The sequence below is a fragment of the Echeneis naucrates genome, chromosome 14, assembly GCF_900963305.1.
Source record: "Echeneis naucrates chromosome 14, fEcheNa1.1, whole genome shotgun sequence".
NCBI classification, from domain to species: domain Eukaryota; kingdom Metazoa; phylum Chordata; class Actinopteri; order Carangiformes; family Echeneidae; genus Echeneis; species Echeneis naucrates.
Genome location: NC_042524.1, coordinates 16,695,193 through 16,722,953, shown reverse-complemented (window position 1 = coordinate 16,722,953; position 27,761 = coordinate 16,695,193). Strand labels below are relative to the sequence as shown.

At 42.2% G+C, this 27,761-nt stretch overlaps 2 protein-coding genes across 2 annotated transcripts in view; one reads left to right on the top strand and one right to left on the bottom strand.

The window, feature by feature from the left end:
• Positions 1-6,427: 6,427 nt before the first annotated feature.
• supt4h1 (SPT4 homolog, DSIF elongation factor subunit) lies at positions 6,428-8,111 on the bottom strand. The gene is made up of 5 exons (XM_029519682.1): positions 7,958-8,111; positions 7,662-7,768; positions 7,519-7,574; positions 6,744-6,797; positions 6,428-6,637 (listed from the first exon to the last, which is right to left on the bottom strand). The coding sequence occupies exons 1-5, from the start codon at positions 8,024-8,026 to the stop codon at positions 6,570-6,572; spliced, it is 354 nt and encodes a 117-aa protein (XP_029375542.1). The 5' UTR covers positions 8,027-8,111; the 3' UTR covers positions 6,428-6,569.
• A 5,736-nt stretch (positions 8,112-13,847) lies between these two features.
• Positions 13,848-27,761, top strand: part of rnf43 (ring finger protein 43) — a 69,734-nt gene continuing 55,820 nt past the window's right edge. The window contains exon 1 of the mRNA XM_029520181.1: positions 13,848-15,249. Coding sequence (XP_029376041.1) covers positions 15,028-15,249 — 222 coding nt within the window. The 5' untranslated portion in view covers positions 13,848-15,027. The remainder of the gene's footprint in view (positions 15,250-27,761) is intronic.

The following is a 27,761-nucleotide window of genomic DNA, read 5'->3' as shown; positions in this document are numbered from 1 at the left end:
AACAAAGTATTAGCATCACTGGGCAGATTGTGACTCTTTATATTTGGACTATCGTCATACAGCACTGTGAGGCCCTTCACCGGTAGCAGAATAAAGCATCACTTTTATTCAGGTCAAGCGTCTGAACCCTGAATATAAACCTTTTTCAGCTCGAACACAGAGAACCAGCCTTTCTCTGTCAATCTGTCACCTCCTTTTCACTTTTCAGATGAGTCATGGCTGGGTTTCATACAACAGTTAGAATACATTTGAATGTGCCCTGACCTTTGCAAAGGAGTTGCTCATAATTTATTCATTTCATGCCAGAAACAGGGAATGTGGTGGCAAAAACATCACTTCACTTTTAAGTTTCTCTGGTTGGAATTTTTTCCGCAACACGTACTTAACAAGACACTTAAGGGAGTGTGTAATATTAAATTAATGACAATATGGTAACTCTTTTGTAAGAAGAAGACGCTATAGTTGTTAAATACTGTACCTAATGTTCTCACACAGTGTTTCTCCCTGACTGACATTATAATCTGTTCATAAGTGTTGCTAACAATGAATTCTACATTTAATGTGCTTGAAGCTTTACGTTTGAAGACGTTACAGATTTTGAAAATGGGCTGACAGTTTCAGTGTAAACTCCCTTTTTTCCCTAATGACTAATGCATTTCCAGAAACGCTCTGTGTTTTACCTTGATCCCCTTGATCTTCAGTTTCAGACCAGTAGCTTCCAGCATGTGTTGGCCCACAGCGCGAGCTCACAAGATGAAAATGAGGGGCTGATTACTGTGACTTACTGTGAGATGAAAGATGGAAAGAGGAAAAATCTTCAGCTTTACATTCATTTTGAGATTTGAGGTTTTTAAAAGCTTAATGGAAGACTGGATTGTACATTTGAACAGTTTTATAAATACAACAAGCCAAAGTATCACGTTTTCCTCTGGGTGTAACATTTGACTGTAAAAGGAGTTTGCAGTGAACATACTAGTGAGTTTTACACGAGTGAACATAGTCCCTGTTAAATAGACAAAGTGAGCTAAGAAGCTGAATACTCCCCTCTAACTGTAGCAGTGTGGAGGTTTCACTGAGCTGGAAATGGAAAGTAGGGTACAATGAACGCCAGTGGATTTAGATTCTGGATATTTGGGCTCACGTGTGACCTAACACACTTTGGTCCTGAGAACAGTAAACAACATGGGTGTGTGTGTGCGTACAATAATGTGATTTGGTTTGCTAGACGGTAACTTCATTCCCATGGCATCTGCTCCTGCTGGGAGAAAAGGAGATGACGTTAATCTGACATCTACACCTGTGCACATGTGCGTGTGCGCAACAAAGACACATTTGTGATACACAATGATACTTTGTGTATCACTGTGAGACCGAGGGGACCTGCTTTATGAGAGTATCCCTTAGGATGCTCCAGTAACAAGTAGATTGTGTTTGTTGTTGAACAAGTCTTTAACCGCCACACATTATTTAGCCTTTAACACTCCGATCTACTGACCCCTGGCCTGCATGCTGCTAATCCCGGCCCTCTGTAGCTAACTGACTCCTCCACTGAAGGGGGAACTCATCCGTCAGACCACCACAGGCTAAGTCATCTGTGCACATGCCAGTGGGGAAGTGATCCCGTAACTCCCCTGTGAGGACGACTGCACCGAAGCTGGGGCCTTCGCAAGCCCTCGCTGCCTCTGGTGATAGACCTTATCTGGGCTGGCAGCCATTTCCCCTCCCTGCCTGCGCTCTCCAGGCTCCTCCTCGGCCGCGGCCGGGTGTTAACACCAACGAGCCATCGTGAAGCTGGCATCCAAACAGGCCTGAGCTGCTCTCAACAGCTTTCCGCAGATCACTACCTGAACTAAATTTCTCATTCTCTAAGAATTGCAATGTTGTTTTTCTTTAAACTTCCACTCCACAGTCAATCATTTCGTTCCCTAATACAGCAGACTGTTAAAGACTAAACCAGCAGCATAAAATTGCAGTGTCTTTATACGTAGATTGATTGTAGCTGAACTCATTTGTTTTTTTGCCTGAAAATCTAATATTCGTAAAAAGTAGCAATTCAAAATAATGTGTCATTGTCTCCCCACATCAGCATGTTCAGGGGATTATAAATGAAGTCGCGTTAATTAAAAATCAAAATGTTGTCAGTGTTGACGAGATGAAGCCAATTAAAAATTCTACAGCTCCCAAAAAGTTGAAAGCATCGACTATTTCCAGCAAAATAAACTTGCTTCCGCGCACGCTGAATAGATGTAAAACATTCCACCCTGAGCAGCTACAATAGTCAAATTCTGCTCACACATCGATCCATCAGTATTAAAAACGTCTCCAAAGAGCAGGAAATGGCCCCATTATGAAGAATAACATTATATTTGATACTTTTTCACTTCATTTTGCAGACGATACTTCTGCAGGACTTCTGGATTCTCAAAGGGATACATTGGCTTTGTTGAAGTGAAACTGAAGTAAAGGATCAGCCTGCAGAGCTGCTGCCAGCGTACATGGCCCAGCACCAGCAGAGGAGAAGATGCCCTCCTGTGGAAAAGGAATTGAAATCCTTAAACATGACGAGCAGCTCTCAGTTCTTTAGCTCCATTCTGATCCGTAGAATCGGAGAGGAAGTTTTGTCAGCCTTATGAAACACACACCACACCAGCTTTGTGTGTATGTGCATGTGGCCATGTGGTGGTAATCAGCATAAAAAAACAGCCCTTACTTCTCTATCTCATCTTAACCCAAATCAGACAGAGACATTTCAAGACCGGTTGAGAAAACTTCCACTAGCTGGAGGCTGCTAAGTTACTTCAGATAAAAACACCACCTCAACACCTCAGTTTCTTACTGAATACTTTCCCTCCAGCTCAAAGCCCTGACATAGCCAAATAAGGACAAAAACTATAGTGTTGCTCAAAGCACCAATGAGGCCATGGCAGATGGGCCCTGTGTGTGTCCCTCTGTGTGTGTGTGTGTGTGTGTGTGTGTGAGAAAATGACTTGGCTTCACTTCATGCTCAGATGCTGGTGCGACACTTGATGTATAGCGGAGAAGTGCATGGGCGGAGCTGAAAACCTTCCTGGCGACGCCTGTGGTTGTGGAAGTCTTGCAGCAACGGTGAGGCCTGCTCTCGGTTTTGTTTTTAGTTCTTGGCTCTGGCGATATGACTTTTCTTCTTCTGAGCAGAGCAGGTCTCATGGAAAGAAGTGACAGGACTGCACTCAAGTCTGGAATAGTTTCTTGTTACAAAGCAGTGTGCTCTCATTTCTGCTGACTTTCTCCATCCAGCACATGTTCAACATTTCCACATCACTTGGGATTCTTTAATAAAAGCAGAGCCATCTGTCCTTGTCAGATTAGTGTTATGGAGGTTCTGTATTTAATGTTTTTCCTCACACGGTTGGTGTTTTACTCAGTTAACGTTTGCTCTACAGGCACCAGACAGGCGGTGATGAGGCTCTGCAGGTTGCCTTTATTGATCTGAGGATCTTTCGTTTTATGTTTGAAACACACCTTGAGTGAAGTTTATTCTGCAGGAAAGTGCTTCAATCCTTTCTTTCCTTTTCAGGGTAAAGGTTTCCCATCATGCACCAGGACGCAAACAGAGACACCTCTTACATATTACTCCAACCGAGTTGCACGTCACACAAACACACAAACAGATTCAGAGCAAAGTGTCCTTTTCACAGCTTCACAATGTCCCGTCTCTTAGGACAACATCATAGAAATAATTTGACTTTTTTCATACAGCCTGACCAAACACACATTTGAGGGATTCACACGGGCAAATTCTGGTACTACACTCTAAAATGTATAAATGCAAAAACCGAAGGACTGGACTCATCAGTACATGTCTAATTCCATCGTACTCATCTTCCCCTTCGTGGCAGCAGGCAGGAAACATGTAAGCATTGCAAAGACAAAGAAAAGACTGACAGCAGTCAAGAGAACAAATAGAAAATGCTGTTACATGAATGTAAAAAAATTAAATTGGCAAAAGCTAGAAAAGTACGTTATTCTAATTATCTAAGACTCTTTGACCTTTAACCTCATTATGGCAGCAGATTGAAAAAATCCCCAGAGGAATCTGAATAAACTGCTGAAATATCGTCAACCATCAGTGAGTTTCCATTCTAGTCCCCCTTAACGCACACACACACAAGTGTTTCTGATCTCCATTCAGCATGTCAGAGTGCACTGGCTTGTCTGGTGTGTTTGCTTTCAGGAACAAATCAAATGTAGATGGAAAGAACAACCGATTTATCCATTTACCAAGTTACTATTGTGACACTCCGCAGCGCCTCTGCTGCCTCTGAGGGATCCTCAGTGATCTGTTAGCAGCACTGGGACACAACATACTCTTGTTCCTAAGGGCCGAACTCCAACACAATTCAAAGGTATTTTTCGGTTGGAATTTCTCTTGTGTTCTGCTTTGTTTTGTTTTTTTTGTTGTTGTTTTTTTTTTTGCTCCACCACGTTGAATTGGCAGCTGGAGTTTTGGGTAATTTTAGAGGTTAGATTAGATTAGACTTGATGTACACAACTATCACTGTACAAAAAAATGATGGATTAAAATACCTGAGGCTATTGTATAAATCTGCCCACACACCACTCACAAATAATATCCCAATAATATAATGTATAGTAATGAAACACTGTCAAAGACACTCTGGTAAATAAGCACTTTTTGCCTTTTCCACTTTGAAGAGCACTTTCGATTTACTGCTTTCTTTTTTTTTTTTTGCATTTTGTAAAATTAATAATATTCTTCATAATAATATTATACTTGTGTGGAGGACTTGCACTTCTAAGTGAGTAGTTTTAAAGTGTCATATTGATTCCTCTTTCACTGGAGGAAACTTTTACACTGTTGCAAACTGACAAGAATGAAAAGACATAAACAGAAAAAGTCGCACTGTGTTGTAATCAGTGGCCGGATATAAATAAAGTATAGAGTCATCAGTTGCAACTTGCTTCAAATGGAAACCCACCTAAAGTGTCATGGCCTCTAATGGGGCCAAGCCCAGAGTACATGGGACTCTGATAAACTCGTACACTACAGTACTTTGCTGAAGCATTTGATAAATAACTCTCTCATCTCTTGGAAAATGAAATTTGAAATTAGATTAACTGTTGAATTTAGATTTGGCTCTCGGTGGTCTCTTTGCCTTCATGACCCACTGCAGTCTGTCGAGGAACATAAAGTGACATGAAACTGGAACAGGTTTCTTGTGTCATGTCACTGATACAGTTGCCTTTTTTCATTTTTTTGCCCTTTCATTGAAAATCCCTGCAGGCAAAAGAGATTTATTTTTGCAATGAGTGCTCAGTGAGTTGTGACCTAGTAGCATGATAGAGGATGATGAGATAAAAGTATCTGGTTCACTTCACTAGACCATAAGCTGAGCAAACTTTCTTTTTTCAAATCAAAGCGTGGTTTCACTAGCCTCATTCTTGCAATGAGATATCAGCTCCAGGTGTCAGCGCAAGAAACAGCATCTGATACAACAGCAAGAACTGGCTGTGCTCCCTTACAGAGATCACAGTCCGTCAGTTTACAGTCAAATGAGACAATGCCTGGACCCCGTAGCAATAAAAATGTTCCTCTGTTACAGTAATATAAGCCAACAATAAACATAAAAGGAGTGTTGAGTGATGACCTATAAATCTGTTTCTGTTTTACCTACAACACAATGAAACCGTGAACATGGCTGCTGAATGCAATTTAAGAATTTAACTTGAGACACAATTTCTGACAGTGAGGATTAATTGGCTCCATTAAAGGTTTAGCTTCTAGTTCCCTCCACTGGCAATACGTGGTTCTGCGTGTTATTGAGCTCGTCAGTAAAAAAGCACCATCCCGTGGCTTAAATTAATAACTACACAGATGTTTCATCTGACCCAGAATGCTAGATGGTGTTTCTGCTGAGTTCCTCCTGCATGACGTTGCAGATCAGTTGTTTAGAGACTGCAGAGACTTCAAAGTGAAAACATATTCTGTACGGAATTCAGCTTAAATCCATGGAGCAGCTGATGGGAAATATCAGGGACCATATTGGACGAACAATGCTGGACTTAGAGCCCACAGTTCATTGTGCTCAACATATACATTTGTCCTGTTCCACTACTCCTCCATTTATGCTAGTGAAGACTAAGAGAGGAGATGTTCTCAGGGAGACTGAATGCTGTGCCATCATGTGGCCCACCTCACTGTTCTGAGCCGCCTATTTTTCCAGTCAGAGACGGGAATTACCTCTCAGTACATAAATATATGACTCTGTTGCTTTTGAACTGCTTTGACACTATCTCGGAAAAGTGATATAAAATGAAAAGATGATGAATTCTGTTCATCCATGGTACACACTCTTCTTTGCAAGCAAACACCACCGCTTTCAGAAGCATACGGATCAAAAAAAAAAAAAAATTCTGATTACATTACTCAGATTTCTTACAAAAAACACTTTTATTTTTCTCAAATATTTAAAGAAACAAGTAATATCCCCCTTTTCTCAAAGTAATCACCCATTGCTAATAAATCTAATCATAAAAGAAGAAAAGATATTAAACAGTCCCAGGCGTTTTCAAGTCTTCACTGCTGTATCTCTGGATTTGTAAATCACTCCTCTGCTCTTCAGCTCTCTCACCACACCTTCAGGAAGAGGAGCGTAAAACATGAACAATGTCAACAACAAGGACTCAAAATCAAAACAGTCCAACATTTACTCCCAATGTGTGTGTTTTTGCATATTGGATACCTGGAGGAAGTCTGCCTGTCACTGACACAGCATATACACCTGGCTTGAAGTTTCCTGCATGATAGAGCACAAAATATAGTTACCTCGAATGACTCCCATTGTATTCTGAAATTGACTTGAAACAATAAACCATAGGAGAGAATAAGAGCTTTTGTTAAAATAAAGAGATATCTCTGCAGCATTTGGGGATTTTCACTTGAAAGCTTTTATTTAATTATCTTTTTTTTTTTTTTTTTAAACTATGAACAAGTGACTCCATGTAATGAAGAAGCAAGATGTTGTTTATGATGTTATGACATCATCATGGGTGAAAAGCTCAAAGTATTATGGCTTTGGGACATTTTGCCTCTTTGAATTCACATTTTTTGTTTTATGGATATGTGTTTTCAGTGTCATACAGTTTCACTCTTCTCACTCATCCAGGTCCCTGGCAGCAGCCATAAAACAAGCTCTAAGGAACCCAATGTACCCTAAATGTCAAACACTAAATAGAAAACAGACAGTTAGGGAATAGCTGCTGAGGAAGGAGCAACATGCAGGAGTATCAGAGTAAGATGGTGAAAGGCCAGAGCTACAACTATTATTTACAGAGGGCCCACAAACATAACTCCAGCAGGATAATAATGTGGCTTTACATCTATCCGATGTGCACATCTACGTTTCAGGTTAGGACAACTTTAACAGACATGTTATGACTGTGTGTGTCTTTGGAGTTTGCTATTTTAGCGGTGCGATATTGAAGACTTCAGCGTCAGGTCCAGGTGAACAGCCTTACCTATCCTCTGCCACTTAGCCACCCAGCTGTCCTCCGGGCTCATCATGGCTATCACACTGAGAACATACAGACAGAGGTGGTGACCTTTAACGAAGCACTCCGTGTCAAAGCTTTGGCATGCACAGTGCTACGTCCATGTTTACCCGTCAAATGAAGAACTTGTGCATTCATAAACCATCTCTCGGTTCCCCTTCATCTGGAGGTAGGACTCACAGTTGTCACAGCCGTCGTATTCAAACTGGTCAATGGTCTGGGAAAAAAGACAGAATGTGTGAATATGTTACACAAACCTCCAAAGAACGAAACCAAGAAAATTTTAAGATAAATACAACACAATACTGGTCGCATGAGACCATATTGAGCAAACTATTGCGCAGAGCAGCTACACGTTAGCAATGCAGCTAGCTCTATCCTTTCTTCCTCACAGTTTACAATTTACCTTCACCAGCGAACAAAGAAGACAAGCTCGCAGATGGCGCAGGTCTTTGGGAACAGTCTCCAACGCCATTGTGCAAAACCCCCGATAGTAAATACAACTGAAACACCAAACAACCAAGCTAATCAATGTTTTCGACGTATTCCTGTCGCTGTTGATTACGTCACTTGTGAGGGCCTACGACGGGACTATCTCATAGGTGTCGGTCCTGCGCCTGCACAAAAATCATGACTTCTGCGCTCACTCGCAGGGAGTATGAATTACTTTGTGTATTTGACAGCTGTATATTTGTCCCACCTCGCACAGGAAACTACTCATGTCAACAGGGAGGCACTGTTTACTTTCTTAAAAGACACAAGATTGGTGGATAGAATATAAGAAATGGGGTAAATTACGTGATGTTACACACTCTTGTACAGTAGGTGGCGGAAGGCACCGTAAAGTTGTTTGCGATCCGCCAGTAAATCGAGAGAAGAAGAAGAACGCTAGTCGTGAATATCGTGCGCAGTGATTGTTATTCATACAATTAAATCATTTCCATACCAATAAAAAATACAATGTACACAATGTAGATGTTTTATCGCTTAACAAAGTCAACATTTTGCATGGAAAATAAGTTTAAATATAGTTGAGATTTTAACAGCATTTATTTAAATTGCTCTGTATTTACTTTATACTACATTTTAAGTTTCAACTGTTAAAAAACAAATATTATGCAATAACCGGATATGTTTAAGAAAGGGAAGATAATTTGGCCATAATATCAGATCCATGCTCCTGTTCATTAACCTTTTTCATGCTTTTTTTTTTTTTTTTGCTATGCATTACTACTTTTTTATTATTACAATGTTACTTAATATTTTTATGAAATGAAATAATTTAATCATTTTGTTAGTTAAATTATTGGATGTCTATCTATAGAACTTATTTGTAAAAATGAGAACACAAACATTTTACATAACCACATTTGACAGCTGTTGTTACTAGGTACAGTTTAAAATTCACAGATTATTACATAATCAATATGTCTCTGTTGCTTTACTGTGAAAATAATGATTTTTATTATTTTATTTTACAACTGTTACTTTGTTGCAATCAGGAAGTATCAATTTAATGCTTCATGGAGAAGTAATCTGAATACTTTCCCCTTCCTGGATCTGTCAAAATCACAAGGACACAAATCAGAATTTGACAGAAAAGCAGTTAAACTTTGTTGGATCAGCCGTTAGCAGCTCCAGATGAAACGGTTGGAACCAACAGTCTCAACAGCCTGGAGCTGCTAACGGCTGATCGGTGTGAAGATCCAGGTAGGATCATTTTGTCAGCACTTTACTTTGGTATTCACTGTATAAAAACATACTGGGTTTTAAATCATATTCACAGTTTAAGAAAACAGGGGTGTTAGTCATAGAAAAAAAAATGCACATGCCCACGCCGAGAGACTTGTTCATACGTAACGTTTCTGTGTTAAAAATGAATCCAAACAGAGCAGATCTCTGGTGAGCTAATGTGGCTTGCTAATGCTAGCTGGGAGCAACAGACGTTAAAAGTTTGCATTGACTACAGGTTGAAATTTGAGGAAAGTTGTTATTGAGCTATTTCTATTAGGTTTTTACTTTTTTACTTTTCTTTTTTTATTTTTTCCCCTAACTGACGCCATGACATGAAAAGGCTCCACAGTTGACAGTAAACTGGTATTAAATGTGCTGTAGTTTATTATGGTGTTTATCGCCCTAATTAGCATCATCTGTTTCTGGCTCTACAAGTGACAGTATGGATGCTGATGACAGTTCGCTCCCTGAAAGCATCAATCGGAATAATTTCCCTGCCAAACTTTGGCGTTTGGTGAACAACCCAGTGAATAAGGCCATCTTCTGGGACAGCCTGGGAGAGGTCGTGATCATTGATCAGAAGCTCTTCGAGATGCAGATCCTGTCTCCCACCTCCACTGCCTCGGACAACGCCTTCAAAACGAACAACTTCTCCAGCTTCGTCCGCCAGCTCAACCTGTACGGCTTCAGGAAGGCAGACCCAGGTGTTAGAGACCGCCACCACGCCAGCGGGCACAGCGCGACCTATCATTATTTTTACAACCCCAACTTCCAGCAGGACCGTCCTGAACTTGTTGCGAGGCTGAGGAGACTCACAGTCGACAACAAAGCAAAACTCCAAGCTGGTCTGAACGTTAACTGTCGACCCCCGAGTCGATACCTGAGACAGGGTGGAGCTGACGATGGTAAAGATGTCAAGAGAGGCAAGTGTCCCTGCCTGAGGTCATGGTTGTGGGGAAAGCGTGGTATAGGAAACACTACAATATTACAACTATTTCAAGTCCGCCATGAATAAAGAGGAGCCCACCACCGTCAATTTTCATCTGAGCCAAGCCGTCTAAATCCAGGTTCAGTGTTTTTTGCAAAATGTAATAGAATCTAAATTTGGCCTTTATCCAAGTTACAATGATCAACAACTACGCACTATTTTTACTGACACATCTTTTCCATACTAAACTTCATTCAAGCATTGACAGTGAAGGCAGGGAAAAATCATGTGGAGCTTTTGGTTAATGAAGCAAATATAAACTAACTATAATCAGGAGTTATCAAACCGAAATTTCGGTGAATTGTGATTGGAGGTGTTGGTCAGAGTGACATTGGCTTATCAAGGACATATAAACGTTTAGCATTGCTGTTCCTGTATCACATGCAAATCATAATTCACAGTTGCATAGTTGCATTTACTATATAAAGTGTAAAGAGGGAACTGCATACCACCATCACAACCACCATCCCAAAGGTGAAGTATGGTGAACAGAGCATAGTGGCTTATCTGTTTCATGCCTGGATAACACATTATCTTTAAGGAGAGAATAAATTCCAATGATTATCAAGGTATCTCAAAGTATAATGTCTGCGTGTATGCCATCTGCTAAAACTCAATAGAGCCTGGATGACGCCACAGGACAGTGATCCCAAACAAGTAAATCCAGATACACCTGTTGGAGTGCCCAGTCAGAACTAAGTCCTTAACTTAATCGAGAAGCTATGGACTGATCTGAAAAGAGTTATCTACGTCCTCAAAAGATGTCTGAGCAGAGACAATTTAAAAGAAGAACTGTCCGAAATTCTTCCTGAGTTAGGGTTCAGATATATTTCTTACCACTGTAAATCTACAATGAGTGTTTTAAATCAACAGTCTGCCTGTTTCTGCAGGTACTTCACTTGGCCTCAAACATCAGGGGTCCACTCATCCTTACTATCCATGTAAAGGTCAGGCCACCACAACACAGAGTGCAACCCCTATCCCTCCACGATACCTGATAAGGGATCATGGTGCAGCGCTCTCTCCATCTGTCTTTCATATGGACAAAGGGATACCATTATCTTTAAGCCATCACTACAGTGGAGTTGCACCTATCTCCACTGCTGAGAACGCTCCGCAGAGTTTAGTGGCTTGTGCAAATCATGGAAATCCACACGTCACCAGTTTTAATTCCAGTAATGTGCAGTTTCAGCCTGGCTACCAACCCCCAGGTGAGCAGTACGTAGGAAGTTAAGCACACTCTTTTACACCACATAATTTAATTGGAAATTTGTGATAAGAAATAATGCAGCTAAAACATTCCATGAATGTACAAAAATATGTTGTATAAATATTATGTATATGAATGAAAGAAAATGAAGGTTTCAGCTCCAGTAAGGACCTTAATCAAAACTCTACATCTTATGTTGCCAAATATTTTTATTTTGTCTTTGTGAAGTTTGGCAGTACTACCATTCAAACCTTGTGGCATCCCATATGCCAGGTAGTGAGGTTCAAACAAGACTGTTCTCTCCCCCCAGTTTTTACCAGGTAGGTAAATTATACTCTATTCACTGCTGTGCTATCAGTTACAAGTCTGTGTCCCATTAAAAAAAATGTGTCATGTCATGTACATGTTTAGGGAGGATATCCTGTGAATATCTTGTGTCATGGGACCCAAAGCCAGGAGTTACAGAAAAAGGAAAACGAGGAGTTAAAAAAAGGGGACCTTAACTTGGACACAGTTTTCCAGATTGCTGATGAAGTGATGCAAACGCCACCTAATTCCTGCTTTGTTAAAGTTGTGACCCCAGAGAAACCTGTCCCTGTGTCAGAGCAGTCCCCCAACACCTGTAACAATGTCGTCATGAAAGCTAACCTTCTGTGTTCTGGACAAATTATAATGGCTGTATCAGGTGATTTTGATCAAGCTGCGCTCAGACAGCAGGAGGAAGCTGTGATTACAGTACCTGAGCAAATGCCTGATGATGACATATTTGAGGTAAGCCTCAATACTGTAGATTTTCTGAAGATGTATACCTTTTACTTTTTCTAAAGGTAAAACTCTTTGCCTGGAAATCTCCAGCCTGGGTGAAACCTGTCCGGGAATTTGCAAATATAAATATCCATCAACAATGTATATTGTTATGTTATAGGGTATGCATTTTTATTGGAAATTTTTTAGAGCTTTGCAGGAAACCTTTACTTTATTTTCTATGGGTTCTTCTGTGCTCTGGTAAGGTTACCAGTAATGATGCAAAGGACGCTGACGTCGTAGATGTAAAAGTTAGCAACACTCCTTTTGATCCCAGTCAGGCTTCGAACAGCAGCTCGAAAGGAAGTGCACCAAATCTATAGGTAAGACAGTGCTGATCATTTAGGCAGCAAATGCACTAACAAAGGAATTATACAATTTAAGTTGACATAACTGACATTAGATTGTATTTCTCATTTTAGATGTCCCCATGTTGTTTCATTGGCGTGTGACAGAGTCTTGTGGATGTGATGTTACAGTGAAGTTTCTCTCTTATCAGCTTCATTTGCACCGTACATGACTATTTGCCATGTTCTTGTGTTCTTATTTAAACCTTATTTTAGACGTTGTATATTTTATATATATATGATTTTGGAAAAGAAGAGTTTTCTTTACAATTCTTTGTAAAGGAAGGTTTATGTATATTTACCTACATTTTACACAGTAGTCTCTAAAATATGCTCTTCTAAAACATTTGTAATTTTAAATATGACTTCTAAATATTCACAGTAGGAAGACTACCTGTTTTCAGCCTTTTCATTTTAACAAGCACATTCGACTTACAATGGATAATATAACCAGTTTCTTGCAAGTTGTGACATACTAATGTTGGAGAACCTATTAAATAATCGGATTAAAATATTTTGGTGTTATATGATGGGGAATTATCCAACTTTTAAAAAAATGTACTAATAAAAGGTGCAGTTTTTACATTTGTTTTAAAGGCGCATATGTTAAAAAAAAAAAATACAAAATGCAATATAGTCTGGATAATGCAGCTGGTCTGGTTGTGTGTCATTGGCACAAGATTGTGCCGCTTGTGTATGTGTGTGTCCATTAGAGGGAGCCACTCACTCATTGATCAGTTGTGTTTGTGTCCCGCTGCTCCACCCGCAGCATCTAATGCTGCATTCAAGTGTTACTCGGAAACTTTCCTTAGTTGACTACTATAACAAATTTTCTGTTCTGGGAACTTCACGCCGGCCCTGCGATGGACAGGCGACCTGTCCAGGGTGTAGCCCTCCCTCTCCTGTAAAGCTGGCTGGGATTGGCTCCAGTACCCTTTCGACACAAACGATAAACGGTAGAAAATGTAGAAGAAAAGTCATGTTCCTCTATGGTGTGATGTTATAAAACGATTCAAAAGCTACAGGATGAATTCCACCTGAGCGACTGTCTTATGTTGCCGACAGCACGGCCTGGCAATTCATGTGGCTTTTATTTCGCCTATAACCAACCAGGTGGGAAACACAGCACGCTGTTAGGTTTGTTTTTTAACCGTTCGAGTCGAAAGTTGTTAAAGTTGCCCAATATCCGACAGCACTTGAAGGCAGCAGGACAGTGAGCAGGTAGAGAGTGTGAATGAGGTCCCAGGAGACGGACAGAGTCCGGGAGGTAGACTTTAGGGACGGGGTCTCCACCTCACCAGCCTTCAATGGGAATCACGCCGAGTTTGGAGGCTTTCTATTCCGTACAGTGAGCAGCGCTTTCCCGATTCATTTTCCTTCGGTGTCCTCAGGATGAGGATCGTGTGTAATTCCTCAGAGTGCAGCGGAGGCACTGGACTCGGGAATACTGGAGTTCTTTAGAGTTAGTCTTTTTTTTTTTTTTTTTACCTTCTCTCTTTCTTACTCACGAGTGACTGCCGAAAGCAGAGAATAGGTTGATGGGTCTGTCGGACCAGGCGCTTTGGTTTGGAGCCCGTCAAATGATCAGGTTACATGTGGAGAAAGCCAACGGTCCATCTGCGTTGGTTAATAACAGCCCAACACTGTCCTGAGATCAACGCCTTGGCTCATTGTTTTGCGCAACTCCTTAGTTTTACAGTATTACCTAAGTCTCTGGCCGCGCATTGTCTGTTAACATGCATTTTAAGTTTCCGGCGGCAACCTGTGGCCCGGCCTTTGAAGTTCAAGTGTCTCTCCGGCGTTTTCGGTGGATTTATCCGGAAAATGTGGCGCCCGCGGGGCTGACGCTGCTGGCCAACTCTTGTCCGCTGGCAGGAGGTGATCGCGGGGCTCAGTGACTGCTGACACCGCGGTGAGAAGGACGGCTCGGACACGGATGAGGATCGACGCGCCGCAGCCAGCACCGGATCTCATGGGAGAGGATACAGCGGTTCAAGTTTGAGGCTAACGCCTCGCAGATGAGGACATTTGGTGTCTGTTTCCTGAGGACCGGGCTGTCGGAAATCCATGCACATGTCCAAGCTCCAGCACAACACAGCGTGTGTTCGCGGTGCATTGGTGCACGCAGTGTTTAGCCAGCCGCACTAATGACAGTGGAGAGAAGCTGACTGTAGCTGTTATTTTGTTTGTGGCGGCGGTCTAATGTGAACTCTGCTGACAGCCCTCCAGCTTTAACGTTTTGGATTGAATCTCTTTGGCAGTAGTCGCCGAGGCAGAAAAAAAAAGAAGTGGGGACATATACAGTCATTTTTTTTTTTTTCGGTTTATCCGCGGTGCTTGCCTGCTTTGAAGTCCACCATGTGCGGCCGGGCACCGCCGCTGCAGCCGAGGCCATGACCGTCCCCCAGTGGCGCCTGGCCGGGCTCTGGCCGTGGCTGCTCATGGCGGCCCTGCAGGTGGTGCTGGGCCAGCCGGGCCTGGAGTCCGAGCGGCCGGCGCTCCGAGCGGTCATCAAGGTGACCCTGCTGAAGAACGAGCCCATGGGGAAGCCCATTACTCTGGAGGGGCTGTTCGTGGGAGGAAGCGCCGGCTACGCGGAGGGAAAACTAATGCAGGTGAGGCTTCATTAAAGTGTGTCTTCATGATGTGACCCCTAGCAGGGCTCCCCACTCCCTCCATCTGCCCCCCGTACCCAGGAAGATTACCCCTCCTCCGGGCAGGGAGCGGGGCTGCCGGGGGGCACCTGTTGTCAGAGTTGTTGTTCAGCTGTTGGACGATGCAAACGTCCCATCTGAAGGGAATAGCTGTTATTAAAGTGAGTGCCAGCTCAGGCCTACACAGTGTGGGAATACTCTGCCGTGGCCCATGTGTTGTATTTGATGGACCAGCTTACCACTTTGACATCCCTAGAACTTGAACTTGGCCAGATATTCAGCTCAGCTCAGGATTCCTAGATGCATAGGAAAGGATTGAAGAAATATTCATGATGTTCACTGTGTTCTGCTTTGGGACTCCCTTTAGAGGTCCAGTGGAACTTCATTACTATTGGACTATGGAGAGAAATAATTCAACCCCCAAACCTCTGCATTAGAACGTCCCCACATTAATGTGAGTGGTTAAAGCGGTTTTCAGATCACACTTGTCTTGTCTTCCAATGCATCCATCCCCCTATCTATCCCCACGTGTTTCCCTAAACCTAAGAACTGTTTACACAGCATCCAACGTCTGATAAACCAAATGATGTTAACACCTGTGCTTGTGGCTGTAAGCCATCACAATAGTATAGTGGCCGTGGGTTACGGCGCTCTGTATATTTCTCAGAGCTGCTCACAATAATGCCCTTTCCACTCAGCGCTCAGTGTGTGATGACAGAACGTCTAAATTCCTTTAACAATAGTGATGACATACGGGTGATATCGAGGTTAGTTTGTTTTCAGTCTATTTTTACCTCCCTAAAAACATGGCTTTGTTTTAGGTTGCCAACTTTTGTAGGTGTATCTTTGCTGAGATGACAGCCTTGTTCTGGATGAACTATTTATGACTTCTAATGTTACTCCAACATTTAAAAAACCAAGGTGTGGCTGAACACTGCTACACAACACAAAAAATCAAGCTGAGACCCATACAAGGCAATCTTTTTTTTTTTTTTTTTTTACCATTTAGAAAACACCATGTCATTGCTCTGCAAATGTAAAGTATGCAGTCTATTCAGTGTGCATATTTAGGATTCAGAAGTGGATTAAGGTTCCCGGCCCATAAAGCCTGGCTGTGTCAATTTATTTGCTGTTTCCAAAGAAACAGGACGACAGATGTGAGGTACTGTAGGATCCTGTCTCTCTTCACTCACCAGGTGTGGGAGGTTTGGTGAATTGCAGGCCAGATGCTAAAGTTTGCCATAATTAATAAGGATTTAAATGGCCTTTTCACAGAGAAAGCCCAGTATTAAGGGCAATGAAAAGCCAGTGCTGTTTTTCCTCTCCAGTTAAAACAATTTAACTTTAATGTGTCTGTGTGGGATGTTGGCTTCATGTTATGGAGGCAACAGTGCAGCTGAGATCAAAGACACTTCCTTCTTTCTGGGATTTCCAGCTTTTAGTTTTTTTTCCCCCATAAAATCTTGCATTCTTTTTATACAGACCAGTAAGACAAAACATAAATATGCTGTAAATGTATTAAAAGACATTAACCCTGCATCAACAGGTCACAGCAAAGATATTTGCCAACATTGTACATACTATTATAATGGCATACAGTGCTCCATATTCAGCTGGCGCAAGGCTGACAGGGCTTGATCAAGATTGCAGAAGTGGTATCTGGCTATATTTCCCTAAGAGTGTGAAGTAAAGGGCTCCAGTGCCATAGTCACTTAATACTTTTATCTCAGCCACAGGCAGAATGGCGACAGCCTAATCCTCTGCTGATAAGATTCCTGTTTTCTCTTTTATCTTTTTGCAAGCTAAAAAGTCAGTAGAGTTGGTTTTGTCTGTGCTCTTCTTGTTTGTGATTCAGGTTAGGGACGCACATGTACTCTCTCTTCCCAGCCTTTTCCCACAGTGCACAGAGGTGGTGTTGTGCTGCAGGATGCTCTTTGTTGCAGTGTAGGCCTGTTCCAACAGGTCCTCATTGCCTCTGCCGGTTGCTTTACAGTTCCCACTTGATGTCCTTGTCCTCTCGTGGATGAGGGAGATGAAGGCTTGGAAGGAGGTTGACTTCAATGGAGTGTGACATTGTCGTGTTTTCATCCTCTCCTGTAACTGTCTAGCATATTGCTGGTTTATTACTGCAGCCAGGTTTCATTAACTACAGTTATTACTTGTCATTTTGGCTGTGTGTGGATCTTCAGTAACACGTTTTCCCTACAAGTTATGGTATTACAGCTCTTTTCTCAATTTGGAAGTTGATATTTAAGGAAGCAACTTCAAATAATAAAAGAAAATTTTGTTTGTCTGTTTTCTCATGTGACTTTTAAGATTAATAATTTTACTGTTCTGGCTAGCACAAGATCCTGTTTTGGTAATGCATGTAATGAACAAACCCAGAATAGGGTACAGAAAGTCTATGAAAGTCATAAGTCTTCATCTGTGTATTCAAGTCATGCTGCTTTGCTCTGCTGTGTACGTACTTTCATCTGATCCATCAAACTGTGAGCTTTTTGGAAGTATGCCCTGTCCTCTGAATGAACATGTTCATTGGCCGGCACTGTTTGGACAAATACAAATAAAGTGGAATTCCAACTCTCTCACCCCTTTCCAGAATGAATCTTACATAGTGACTTTAGGAGAAGGGCAAAGGCTTATGGGATAACTTTAAACATCCTCTGTTGAGAGAAGGAGCTGGGGCTTAACCTCCAACAGGCATTGTTCCCAATTAAAGGACATCATTAAAGCTCCACCTATTTTCTTTTTAAAGCCATCTCGACTGTTTTTTCTTCCTCATGCTGTATTTTTGGGCCTTTGTGCTTTGAAATGTTAAATTGACTTTTGAGAGCTCCCTTAAATACATCAGCTATAATTAAGGCAGGCCAGGCAATTGACTGAACACCAGTTGACTCTGCACTTCACATTCTTTCGTCTCCCTTCTCAGTGTCCCACAAGGTACTGAGTGCCTCCCTTGACTGTCTGAGGACACTATCTGCACATTTCCCCCGCCTGGCCCTCAGCGTGGCCGTTTGGGAACGAGGGATGGGAGGGCGGAGGGGGGGCGCTGAGGGAGAACATCAAAGGGAGTCCAGTTCCGAACGTGAGCTGGGATGATTAAAAACTGAGACTGTTTATACTGCACTTCCCATATGGGCCCTCTCCTCCCCCTCCCTCTAGATTTCTTGTCCATTCTTCCTATCTCCGTGGATGAGATAACATCCTGTCCTGGACTCCTTGGGGTTCCTCACTGCTTTACATTGCTGGGGAGACTGTTGCGTATAATTTGCATATGCAACACATATATTTGATTGTTTTCCTAAAGTATAGGTAGGAGCCTGGAGCTTTTCTTTGTGTTTCATATCAACTGTCTGAACTTTGTGTTTCAATGCAACTTAAAAACAAAGAACATGTTAGACAAGCCTCTTGGTTGTATTGGGTTACGTTATGTTTGAAAATAGGCGTAACTCCTAATCCAGTAAGGTTTGGATTTAATATATGTCTCAATGGGAGAGAGGTTGAATTGCAATGTTGAAAAGCTCATACTGTGAGAAGAATGGCTGAATACAGGCTTACTTTTACTGTCAAGCGCTTTATTTTCACATAAAATGTAGTAATTTGCTGTCTTAATTCTTCCACTTATTTACTTGCCAATAAGCAATTTGTAGATCAGGTAATGAACCTCTAGATTTGGCACTCAGATTCACTCATTGCAGTCACCTTTGCGTACAGTATCAGCAGTGGACTAGAAGAGGCCTGCTCTGAATTTTGCTGCAATCCTCAGTTTACATTCATAGTGATCATGTCTGGCATGCAAAGCTCTGCTGTGTCCACTGGTATGGACGCCATATGAGACCTCAATATACATGCCAGTAGAATCACGTCCCCATCCATCCTATCTGGCTCGGAGTGACATTGGCAGTTCAATAAAGGGATGAGTGAAATCGCTATAAGCTCACAATTTCCGCCTGCTTTGCCATAGCATCTGTTAAAAAGAACACTGACTTTTCTGTGATTAAGTGCTGTTTGTGTAGAAAGGGAAGACACTCAGGGTCACTTGCCAGCTTTAATGCAGCACGTAACATAAGAAACATGCCCACTGCTGTTAATATAGAAATTATTCACATTCCTTCACGTGGCCATCCCACACAATTCTGCTGTCAAGACGTGTTCATCGCTTGTATTTCCATATGGTCATCAGCTTAGCCTGCCTGCTATTGCTTTTCTATTGTGTCCTCCCTCTAGTGATGTGACACTACAACACTTTGTTGCCTCTGGCTCTCACCTTGTGTGGACCCTGCGTGTGTCCAAGCTATCAGACAAGTTGTGGATTAATAGTTTCTCCTGAGCAGGAATCTGACAAAGCCACAGCCTGCAGCACAGGAAGCAGGGGCTAGTGCTGTCCTGCCCACCCTCTTCCACGAGAGATGGCTGTTGTGATGTTCCTTAACATCTCAACGGCACAGGGAAGACGGGAGAGGCAGGTAAGGGAAACATGGCAAGGCTCTTAATCCTGCAGGCCCCCTTCTTTTTAAGTCATTAGGCCAGGTCTGGAATTCTTGAATGTTATACAACACATTCTGGTCTACCTTTTATAGCTCTCCTCATGCAAATAACCAGGAAGGGCCTCTGCTACTCCAGAAAGCTCCCTTGCATTATCACTGTTTCACTCATCCACTAATTCACTCATATATTTGTACAAAAGAGTCCTATACTTTATTCCATGCTTTTTGTAGCACACCCATGTAGAGTACGCAAAGTAAACACGTGGATGGTGAGTGCACAACAGGTCAGTATGGTAAAGGCATTACTGCTGGACTTATCCTGGAACTGGCACACAGACAGGGTGAATCAGAGGAGGCAAAAGAGGGAAAACATCAGCAGAAATAAACAGTATTACAAAATGTCACTTTAAAGTGAAGGATTAGCCTCCCACACCACTGTTTGTATATGCGTGTATCTGTGTGCGTATGTATCACACTCATACACTTCATTGGTCTCAGATGAAGTGGTGGAAAAACTTGTAGGCACCCATAAACACACATTCTGATGAAATGGTAATGATACAAGCTTTGTCTCTCCGTTCTAAGCTCTTTTATTGTTTGTCCATCAGAGAAACTAACAGAGTATTGAAGGAGTAGTATGCAGCTCTTTTCACTTGTCTCGTACGTAGCCACGCATTTGTTACAATAGAGATGAATGAATCGGCGCCAACATTAAGAAAAGAGCCTGCACACACTGACACATACACACACACATACTTTTGTTATCCTTGGATGGCACCGTACCTGACACAGAGGTAGATGTACCCATTCAGGGGCCAGGGTGCAGTTTGGATTAATGGAATTCAATTATGCAAAAGGTACAGTGCTAAAGAGTGGCGAGTTCCCCAGCATTTTTTAAGTCCCAGGGAGATGGATGGCTTGTTTGACCTTTTCTGAATTTGTCCTGACAGTGCAGGTCAAGTGAAGCACCTGTCTCTTTCCAGTTGAAACCGATCCAGTGGGAGCACAGAGGAAAGCCTGCTGATCCATAGCGGGTGTGGAGGCCAAGCTATCCCTTCCCTGGGGATCAAGGCAACATTTATAGAGATTTGCAGAGAACCATGTTGCAACAGATGACAATTGCACCATATGGCAGGAGAGTTTGGATAGTACTGATGGGAAAGTTGGCTGTGTTTGTTCTGCATTCCCCTCCAGCTGAAGGGTTATGATCACTGGGATAGGTTGACCAAAAATTAGTAACATAACCTGCCTTAAATTTTGATGATTAGTAAAGTTTATGAATGAATATTGACTTATTAGGTTAAATATACATCTTCAAATAGTACTCCAACAAAAATAAAGCAAACCAAGTAGAATATTATAAGCAGCGTTTGTACCAAATTTTTAAAATGACTGATAAAACATGTCCTGTTGCAGGTTGAGTACTACATATTGGCTTCTCGTTCAGGTATTTTAAACAAAGCGAGCAAATGTACATTTTCTACAAATTTACTAAATTAAACAACATTTTGCTAGGAGCTTGGCTCCTGGTATGTCAACCAATATGGTCCTGGTTGAAATATGTCAACATCTATGTTTGATGAACTGCCATGATATTTGATATTTATGGAGCCCAGAGGATCCAAATGATCTCAGAGCTGAATTTATATCCAGTGCCTCCAGCAGATGAAAATATTCACTGAGGGACTTTGAATTATTTAATATAATTTAACTTGAGAAGAAATAAAAAAAAGCCATAAACCTTTGTACAGACTTTGATGTTTCCCAGAAAATATATCCAAATGGCTTTTGTGATCCCAGGACCTTTAGTGGCTGCCGCCTTAAGGTTGATATTTTGTTTTTTTGTGAAATATCTGGACAAAAGTTGATTGGATCGTTGTGAAATTTGGCCCAAACATCAACATAGTGGTTAGCACTGTTGCCCTGTGACACAGAAATGGAAAAGCAGGAGAAGATGAATCAATAAATTAGTTTGCAAACTTGAGTCTATTAATTTAAATTTGTTCAAAACCTTGGTTTAGCACTGGTTTTCCACAGCCTCAGCAGCCTCTGATATTTAGTGCTAATTAGCTTAATTATGTTAGCATGCCAACACTGTTAAACTACGTTGTGTTAGCTGTGTCATTGTAAGCATGCTGAAGTTAGCATTTAGCTGAGTACAGCCTCACGCAGCTGTTTTGCTTTCGTCAATTCATGGCAATAAGCATGTATGCCCCAAATATTGGTTTTGACAGAATAAAAACTAACTTGAAATAACAAAACAAATGATTCCTTTAGAAAATATCTCATAATTTTCTCAGTGAAGGGCGAATTGGCTCGTCTGTGCTTTCTTCACATGCAGTGTTTCAGATTTGGGGTTGAAATGGACTTCCCACTCATTGAGACGTCATCTGTCCTTGCTCACTTACCATCAGACAATTCTGATCATTTCAGCCAACTGCCTTCATAGATAGTGTAAGTGTTGACTTACTTGTGCAGTCAGTCAGTATTACATTTTGCTCTGCCTGTACTGCTCCCTCTAACATCAAAGACTCAGATGCTTCTGCAGTTTCTCATTTTTCAGTTTTTTCTTGCTCTACTCCTGGGACAGCCTCAAATTCTTCCTTCTCACCTCCTCTCTTCTCTTGTCTCTTGATGGGTCTTTAAAATGTTGTAATTCATTGCATGTGCTTTAGTTTCAAGGACAAAAATGGCTTCATGGACTCAAAAGACAGGAAGCGCTTAGTTTGCTAAGAGGTTGGAGGAAAAGAGTCATCACCATACCACAGATAAATGCTGTCTGACAAACTCCCTCCCTCTCTCTGGCTCCCTGTGGCTCCTTCAGTCACTCTCTCAGACATGTTTTTTTGTATGGCTTTGTGCTAGCCGCTTTGGCAAATGCAGCAGTAGCAGCACCTCCCAGCAATGTAATTTCATCTGCTATAAATGGCCATAAGTTGTTTGGCTCCTGTGTGTCAAGTTGAAAACGTTCTGTGTTTATAACACATACTTTTGTGTCACAGCTGCACAGTGATTTTGTTAAAAGGTAGAATTCGTAGTGAGTACTGAGCAGTCTTCTGAGTGGAAGTAAATTTTCTATTTTTCTGCTTGAACGCTTGGCTCAACGATCCGCAAGAAGAAGAGCTTTCACCTGTGTGACGGTCTGATTCTTTATGTATGTGTGTACAAGCATGAGTGAGCCTTTGTGAGAGAGAGTGAGTCTGTGTGCGTGTGCGTGCGCACAGGAGGCAGAGCTCCCATACTGAGATCATTTACCAAACTCTATTAAGCGTGATCAAAGTGACTTAGATCTTTCATTGCTGCATGACTACAAAAGCCATATTGTAACTCCAGAACTGGGGAGATAATGCGGCTGACAAAAAATTCTTTATGTCTCCCAACAGTCACATGGTCAATTCCAAACAACAAACAGCATGTCCCCTTGACTTTTTTGTCGTCTTCTCAAAAAGACTTCAGTGTTAGTTGTCTGCTTAATGCAGAGTTTATGTGAGCCTTACCACAAATGTTATATTTAACTCTATATGCGCTCTAATAACAGTGTGACTCAGTCTCACTGCAGAAAGGATAAGAAGTGGTGAAAGTTCTTCAAATATTGATGTTAATGGCCTTGCAGTGCTGTGTCACTCCTGTGAAGGCCGCCTGCCACCCACCATGTTAGTTGGTGCATTACTGAAGCCAGGTAGATGTGCACACTCAACATCAGAAATGTGGTAGTTAACAAGTAACACCCTGTTCAACAGAGGTGAATGTATCAAATTCTCACAGGTTTCATTGAAAACATTTTATTAACTATAATTTTTCTTTGTCCCTGTTCCACATATTTGCTGAATTCTTGGCTGTCCATGAAATAATTCTGCCAAAACAAGCTGCTTTTAGCCTGTATTGGGAAAGTAAGGAGAGAAGTTGCCTACAGTAGTTTAATACTACATGTCCCAAAATATTTCGGGCACCAAACAGTTGTTAAGCAGCTCTTTTGTGAGAACTATAACTAAAGAATAACAGGTGTATCTGCATGTTAACAAAGCCTCCTTGTCAAATGCATTGTTTCCTGTGACTGATCCATCCTTTATTTCTCCAGTTATCTAAATGTGAACTACTGTAGCAGCAGTGCTAGGAGAGTGAACAAAAAACCACAAGGCGGGGCTCAATGAAATGAAACTATAGATTTGCATTGTTTCCTGTGAATTCTTTTTCCAGAAATTACGTACTGTCCCAAACATAAAAATGCAGCCGTTAATGACACACTTTATGGAATATTTTTCAGTATCCATATTTAACTCCTAGCTTCCTTCCTGATCTAAGGTGACCTGATGCACACAATGAGCTGTAACATAGATTAAACAGGTAGCATATCACAAAATAAAATAATATAAATGGAAAAATACTTTGTATTTTCATGCCTTGAATGAGGACTGTGTTTTCATCCTTTGTAGCTACTTGCCTGCTCTTAATGACTACTGTGTGAGGTACAGGTGAATGATTGTTCTCTGTGAACATGACTGATCATCATACATCCAGTCACATGCCTACCAGCATGATAGATGGCTGCTCTCTCAGTTGGACTAAATTAAAAGTGGATGCTTTTGAATTAGACAAAGGGCTTGTATGTCTGCCAGATAAATATGTGTAACTGATGTGTTTGACACTGTTCACATGCTGGCAGCGTTTTCCTCTTTCTCTTTAGGGAGTCTAGGCTGGAAGTGTTCACTCAGGGCTGCAGAGAAAAGGTGTCATGCTGAGTGAGTTTGAGCCCACCGTCCACTCATTTGAGGGAAAGCTGCAGCACAGCACCAGGGCCATACACATTCAAGTTGCTACATCGGCCTCATCAGACAGGAGCTGTTCAAGCACTTCGCTGGTATGAGCAGTATAGATCTAAGGGTCCTCTTGTGTTGAAATCTAGAATCTAGAATCTAGATCCACTCCACAACCAGTGACAGGCGATTCTTAGTTTGGCTGAGCCTGGTAGGAACTTGCTCTATTACCACTCTGCTTTCTGATGTGCTTCTGTGCCATTAAATGGCAGTTATTTGATTCTGATCGTATTCATGCTCATTAAATGCGTCGGCTACAGCTCCCTTTTCTCTTTGTGGGTCTCTGAAGCAAATAAATAAATTGAATTAATTCCTGGGACATTACGATTAAATAACTGCTCTTTGCCAAGGTGGCCGTGTGTTAATTGATAGCACATGATACTGCTATGGTGTTGCAGTGTCGGTGCTCTATTTCTAGGGTCTGACTTGGTCAACTGTATTTTTGATCAGGTCTAATTACCCTCCAGTGTGTTTGGATCGGGCCTGGCTGTGGTAAAGTCCCCTTTGGATCACGCCTTATTAAGAAATTATGAGAATTTATCCTCAGGACATGTGGAGGCATGAGGCGCTGCAGTGAGCATCCTTAGATGAGCATAGTAGAGGACAAGTCATAGCTGGAAACACATTTAGTCACAGACTAAGCTGGGCTGTCCCAGAGAGAAATAAGTGAACAGTCAATATGCTCTAGGGGGGTGGGGCAATTATATGGATTGAAGTAAAGCCCCAAAACAGTTTCTGTAGAACTATGTGCTCTTTATAGCAAGGATTTTTAAAGGCTCCAAAAGCCATTTTGGAGTTTGACTTCAAGCAGTTGGATGCTTCCTTTACTCATGTAACAATAATGCTGCCATCAGATGTTTATTAGTCTTACCCCTCATGGGAGAAGCAATTTATCACAGTAATAGACTGACCTTGTTGCATGAACCAAAAACAGCTAAACCCAAAACTAGCCTCTGCTTGATGTAGAGTCCAACTACCCTGAGGAGAGGTCTGCGTATCTAGGAGACCCGTTCCAATCGGCCATGACCTCCTGACTGGCTGCTCCTAATTAGAAGCGGTCCCTCAGAGTGCCTCCCTCTCTTGTCCAAAGTAAATACCTTGGCACCCAGCAAGAATGCTGACAGACTGCTGTTTAGGGTGCTCTGGGAGAGACACGGACAGTCACGGACTTTGCTCACTTTTAACCCTCTGGTGTGGCACAGCAATGTGCAACAGTGAACACAGGTCAGCCACAGAAACACAGATGATCTCATTGTTGAAAACACTCAAAAAATGCAATACTATCTAGCTGTTTCCATGCCAGCAGCTCGTTTTCAGATTGCCCTCTTCCAAGAGCCTCGACCAGAGAGTGGGACTCTCAGTAGGGAAGTGATAGAGCGGCAGAATATCATCTACATCTGGGTTACATAACCTGGGTGTTTACATTTCGTCCAACTTTATGCCTCCTGCAGCCTCCAAGTGAAAAAAACAGATGCTTGCTGTCTCAATGTCAGCTGCCCTTGGTGCGCAGCAGTTGACTGGAATCAGGTGGGTGGATCAAAAGGCAGGCTATGTTTGAGCGAACAGGGCCGTTCACCTGATAACCTCCTGTGTGGGAGCCACTCCAAAACAGCAAGTACTACTTGACTGCTAACAAGGCGTGTTTTTTTAGGACTGTATGAAGTCATATGGGCTCCTTTTCTACTTTGAGAAGGTCTGTTGGCGACTTGAGCATCCAAGCCTCATTCCCTCACAGCCTGCTATTTAAACCGCCAGATACTGCTGAGGGGGAATTGGTGTGGAACATGGTGTTGCTCTTTGTTCTGGGCTCTAGGTTGGGGTTTGCACAGCAGTACACCAGAGCAGCCCTGAAAGCCAGCTCTGAAGACTAAAGCAGAGCTGTGTGTGGTTTGGTGTTGGGTCTGCTCACTCTGAGATTAGAGCAGCAGGTTGGCAGAGGATGCTGGGTAATGACATGTCTACCACTCTTGAGTCCTTGGACTGTCTGGGACTGCGGGGGTACTTGAAAGCAAGACATGCACACGCTCACACCTACACACATAAGCATAGCATGTCTTCCATCACCAGTTAATCTGAGCGTGAAGAAACACCAAGACAGGCCAACGTTTGTGGGAACAGAAACAACATAACAATTATAATCTCTGCCAAATGAGATGTGACTTAGTCAGCCACTAATAGTCGAGGACACACGGATAACACATAATGTTCCACTCATGTCACGGAATCAAAATCTTATTTTCCAGAGCCTGACGTCTTTGTGAATGTATATAACAGCACGAAAATGAAGCAGTCAATCTCAGAGAAAACGTCCAGTCAGTGAGGAGTGCATTCATTTGAATCATTGTCACTGGCTTTCATCTTCCCCCCTCTGAGTGAAAGTGTTCAATTAATCTTTTTGTACATTCTTTCCATTTTACTCACGTGTGTTTGTACATGCTTGGAATGTTCCCCCCAATCTATTCAGTGTCTTCTGTATCCGTGTATTCACAGCACTTGACAGTGGAAATGAGAGCATGTTGGTTTTCTTACAGCTCTATAGATCCTACCAATCTGTCAGTGCTTCTACATCACAATGTTATGATTATATCCCGAATTCCTCAAGTGTTTACATCACATGAAAAGTGGGAATGAACAGGTTTTTAAAGCAGTTGGATGCAGTTGTTAGGTCTAGAGACCCTGCGAGAGGACTGTTTACATCCTGTACTATTTTATGAAGAAAGTCCTTTTAAGTGCTCATTACAACATTTCATCTTGTTTGAGTCAACAGTGTGTTTATGAATCTCCAGTCCAAAGCTAAGAGGCAGGAGCTTAGCCAAGAACTGTCTGAGGGAGAGAGGGGACAGGGGGGTCAGGGGTGGGAGTGGTGGGGTATATACAGTGTGTCTACTGCAGTTCCCTGACCTACCTTCATGCCGCTGACTTCCACTGTTTGCCCACTCTGTTAACTATTACCAAAAGGCTGTGTACCTTGGCTGTCGCCCAACACTCTTACACATACTGTGGCCCATTATCAAAGGAGACCTGCACTACAAGCCCTGGAGTCCTTCCAAAAAGGCCACAGCCACAGTTTCTGCTTCAAGACCTATCCCAGCACTGCAGCACTATCAGAGCACTCCCTCCCGCTTTGTCTCCCCATCTTTCACGCTCTCTCCCGCCTCTTCACATTCTCTCT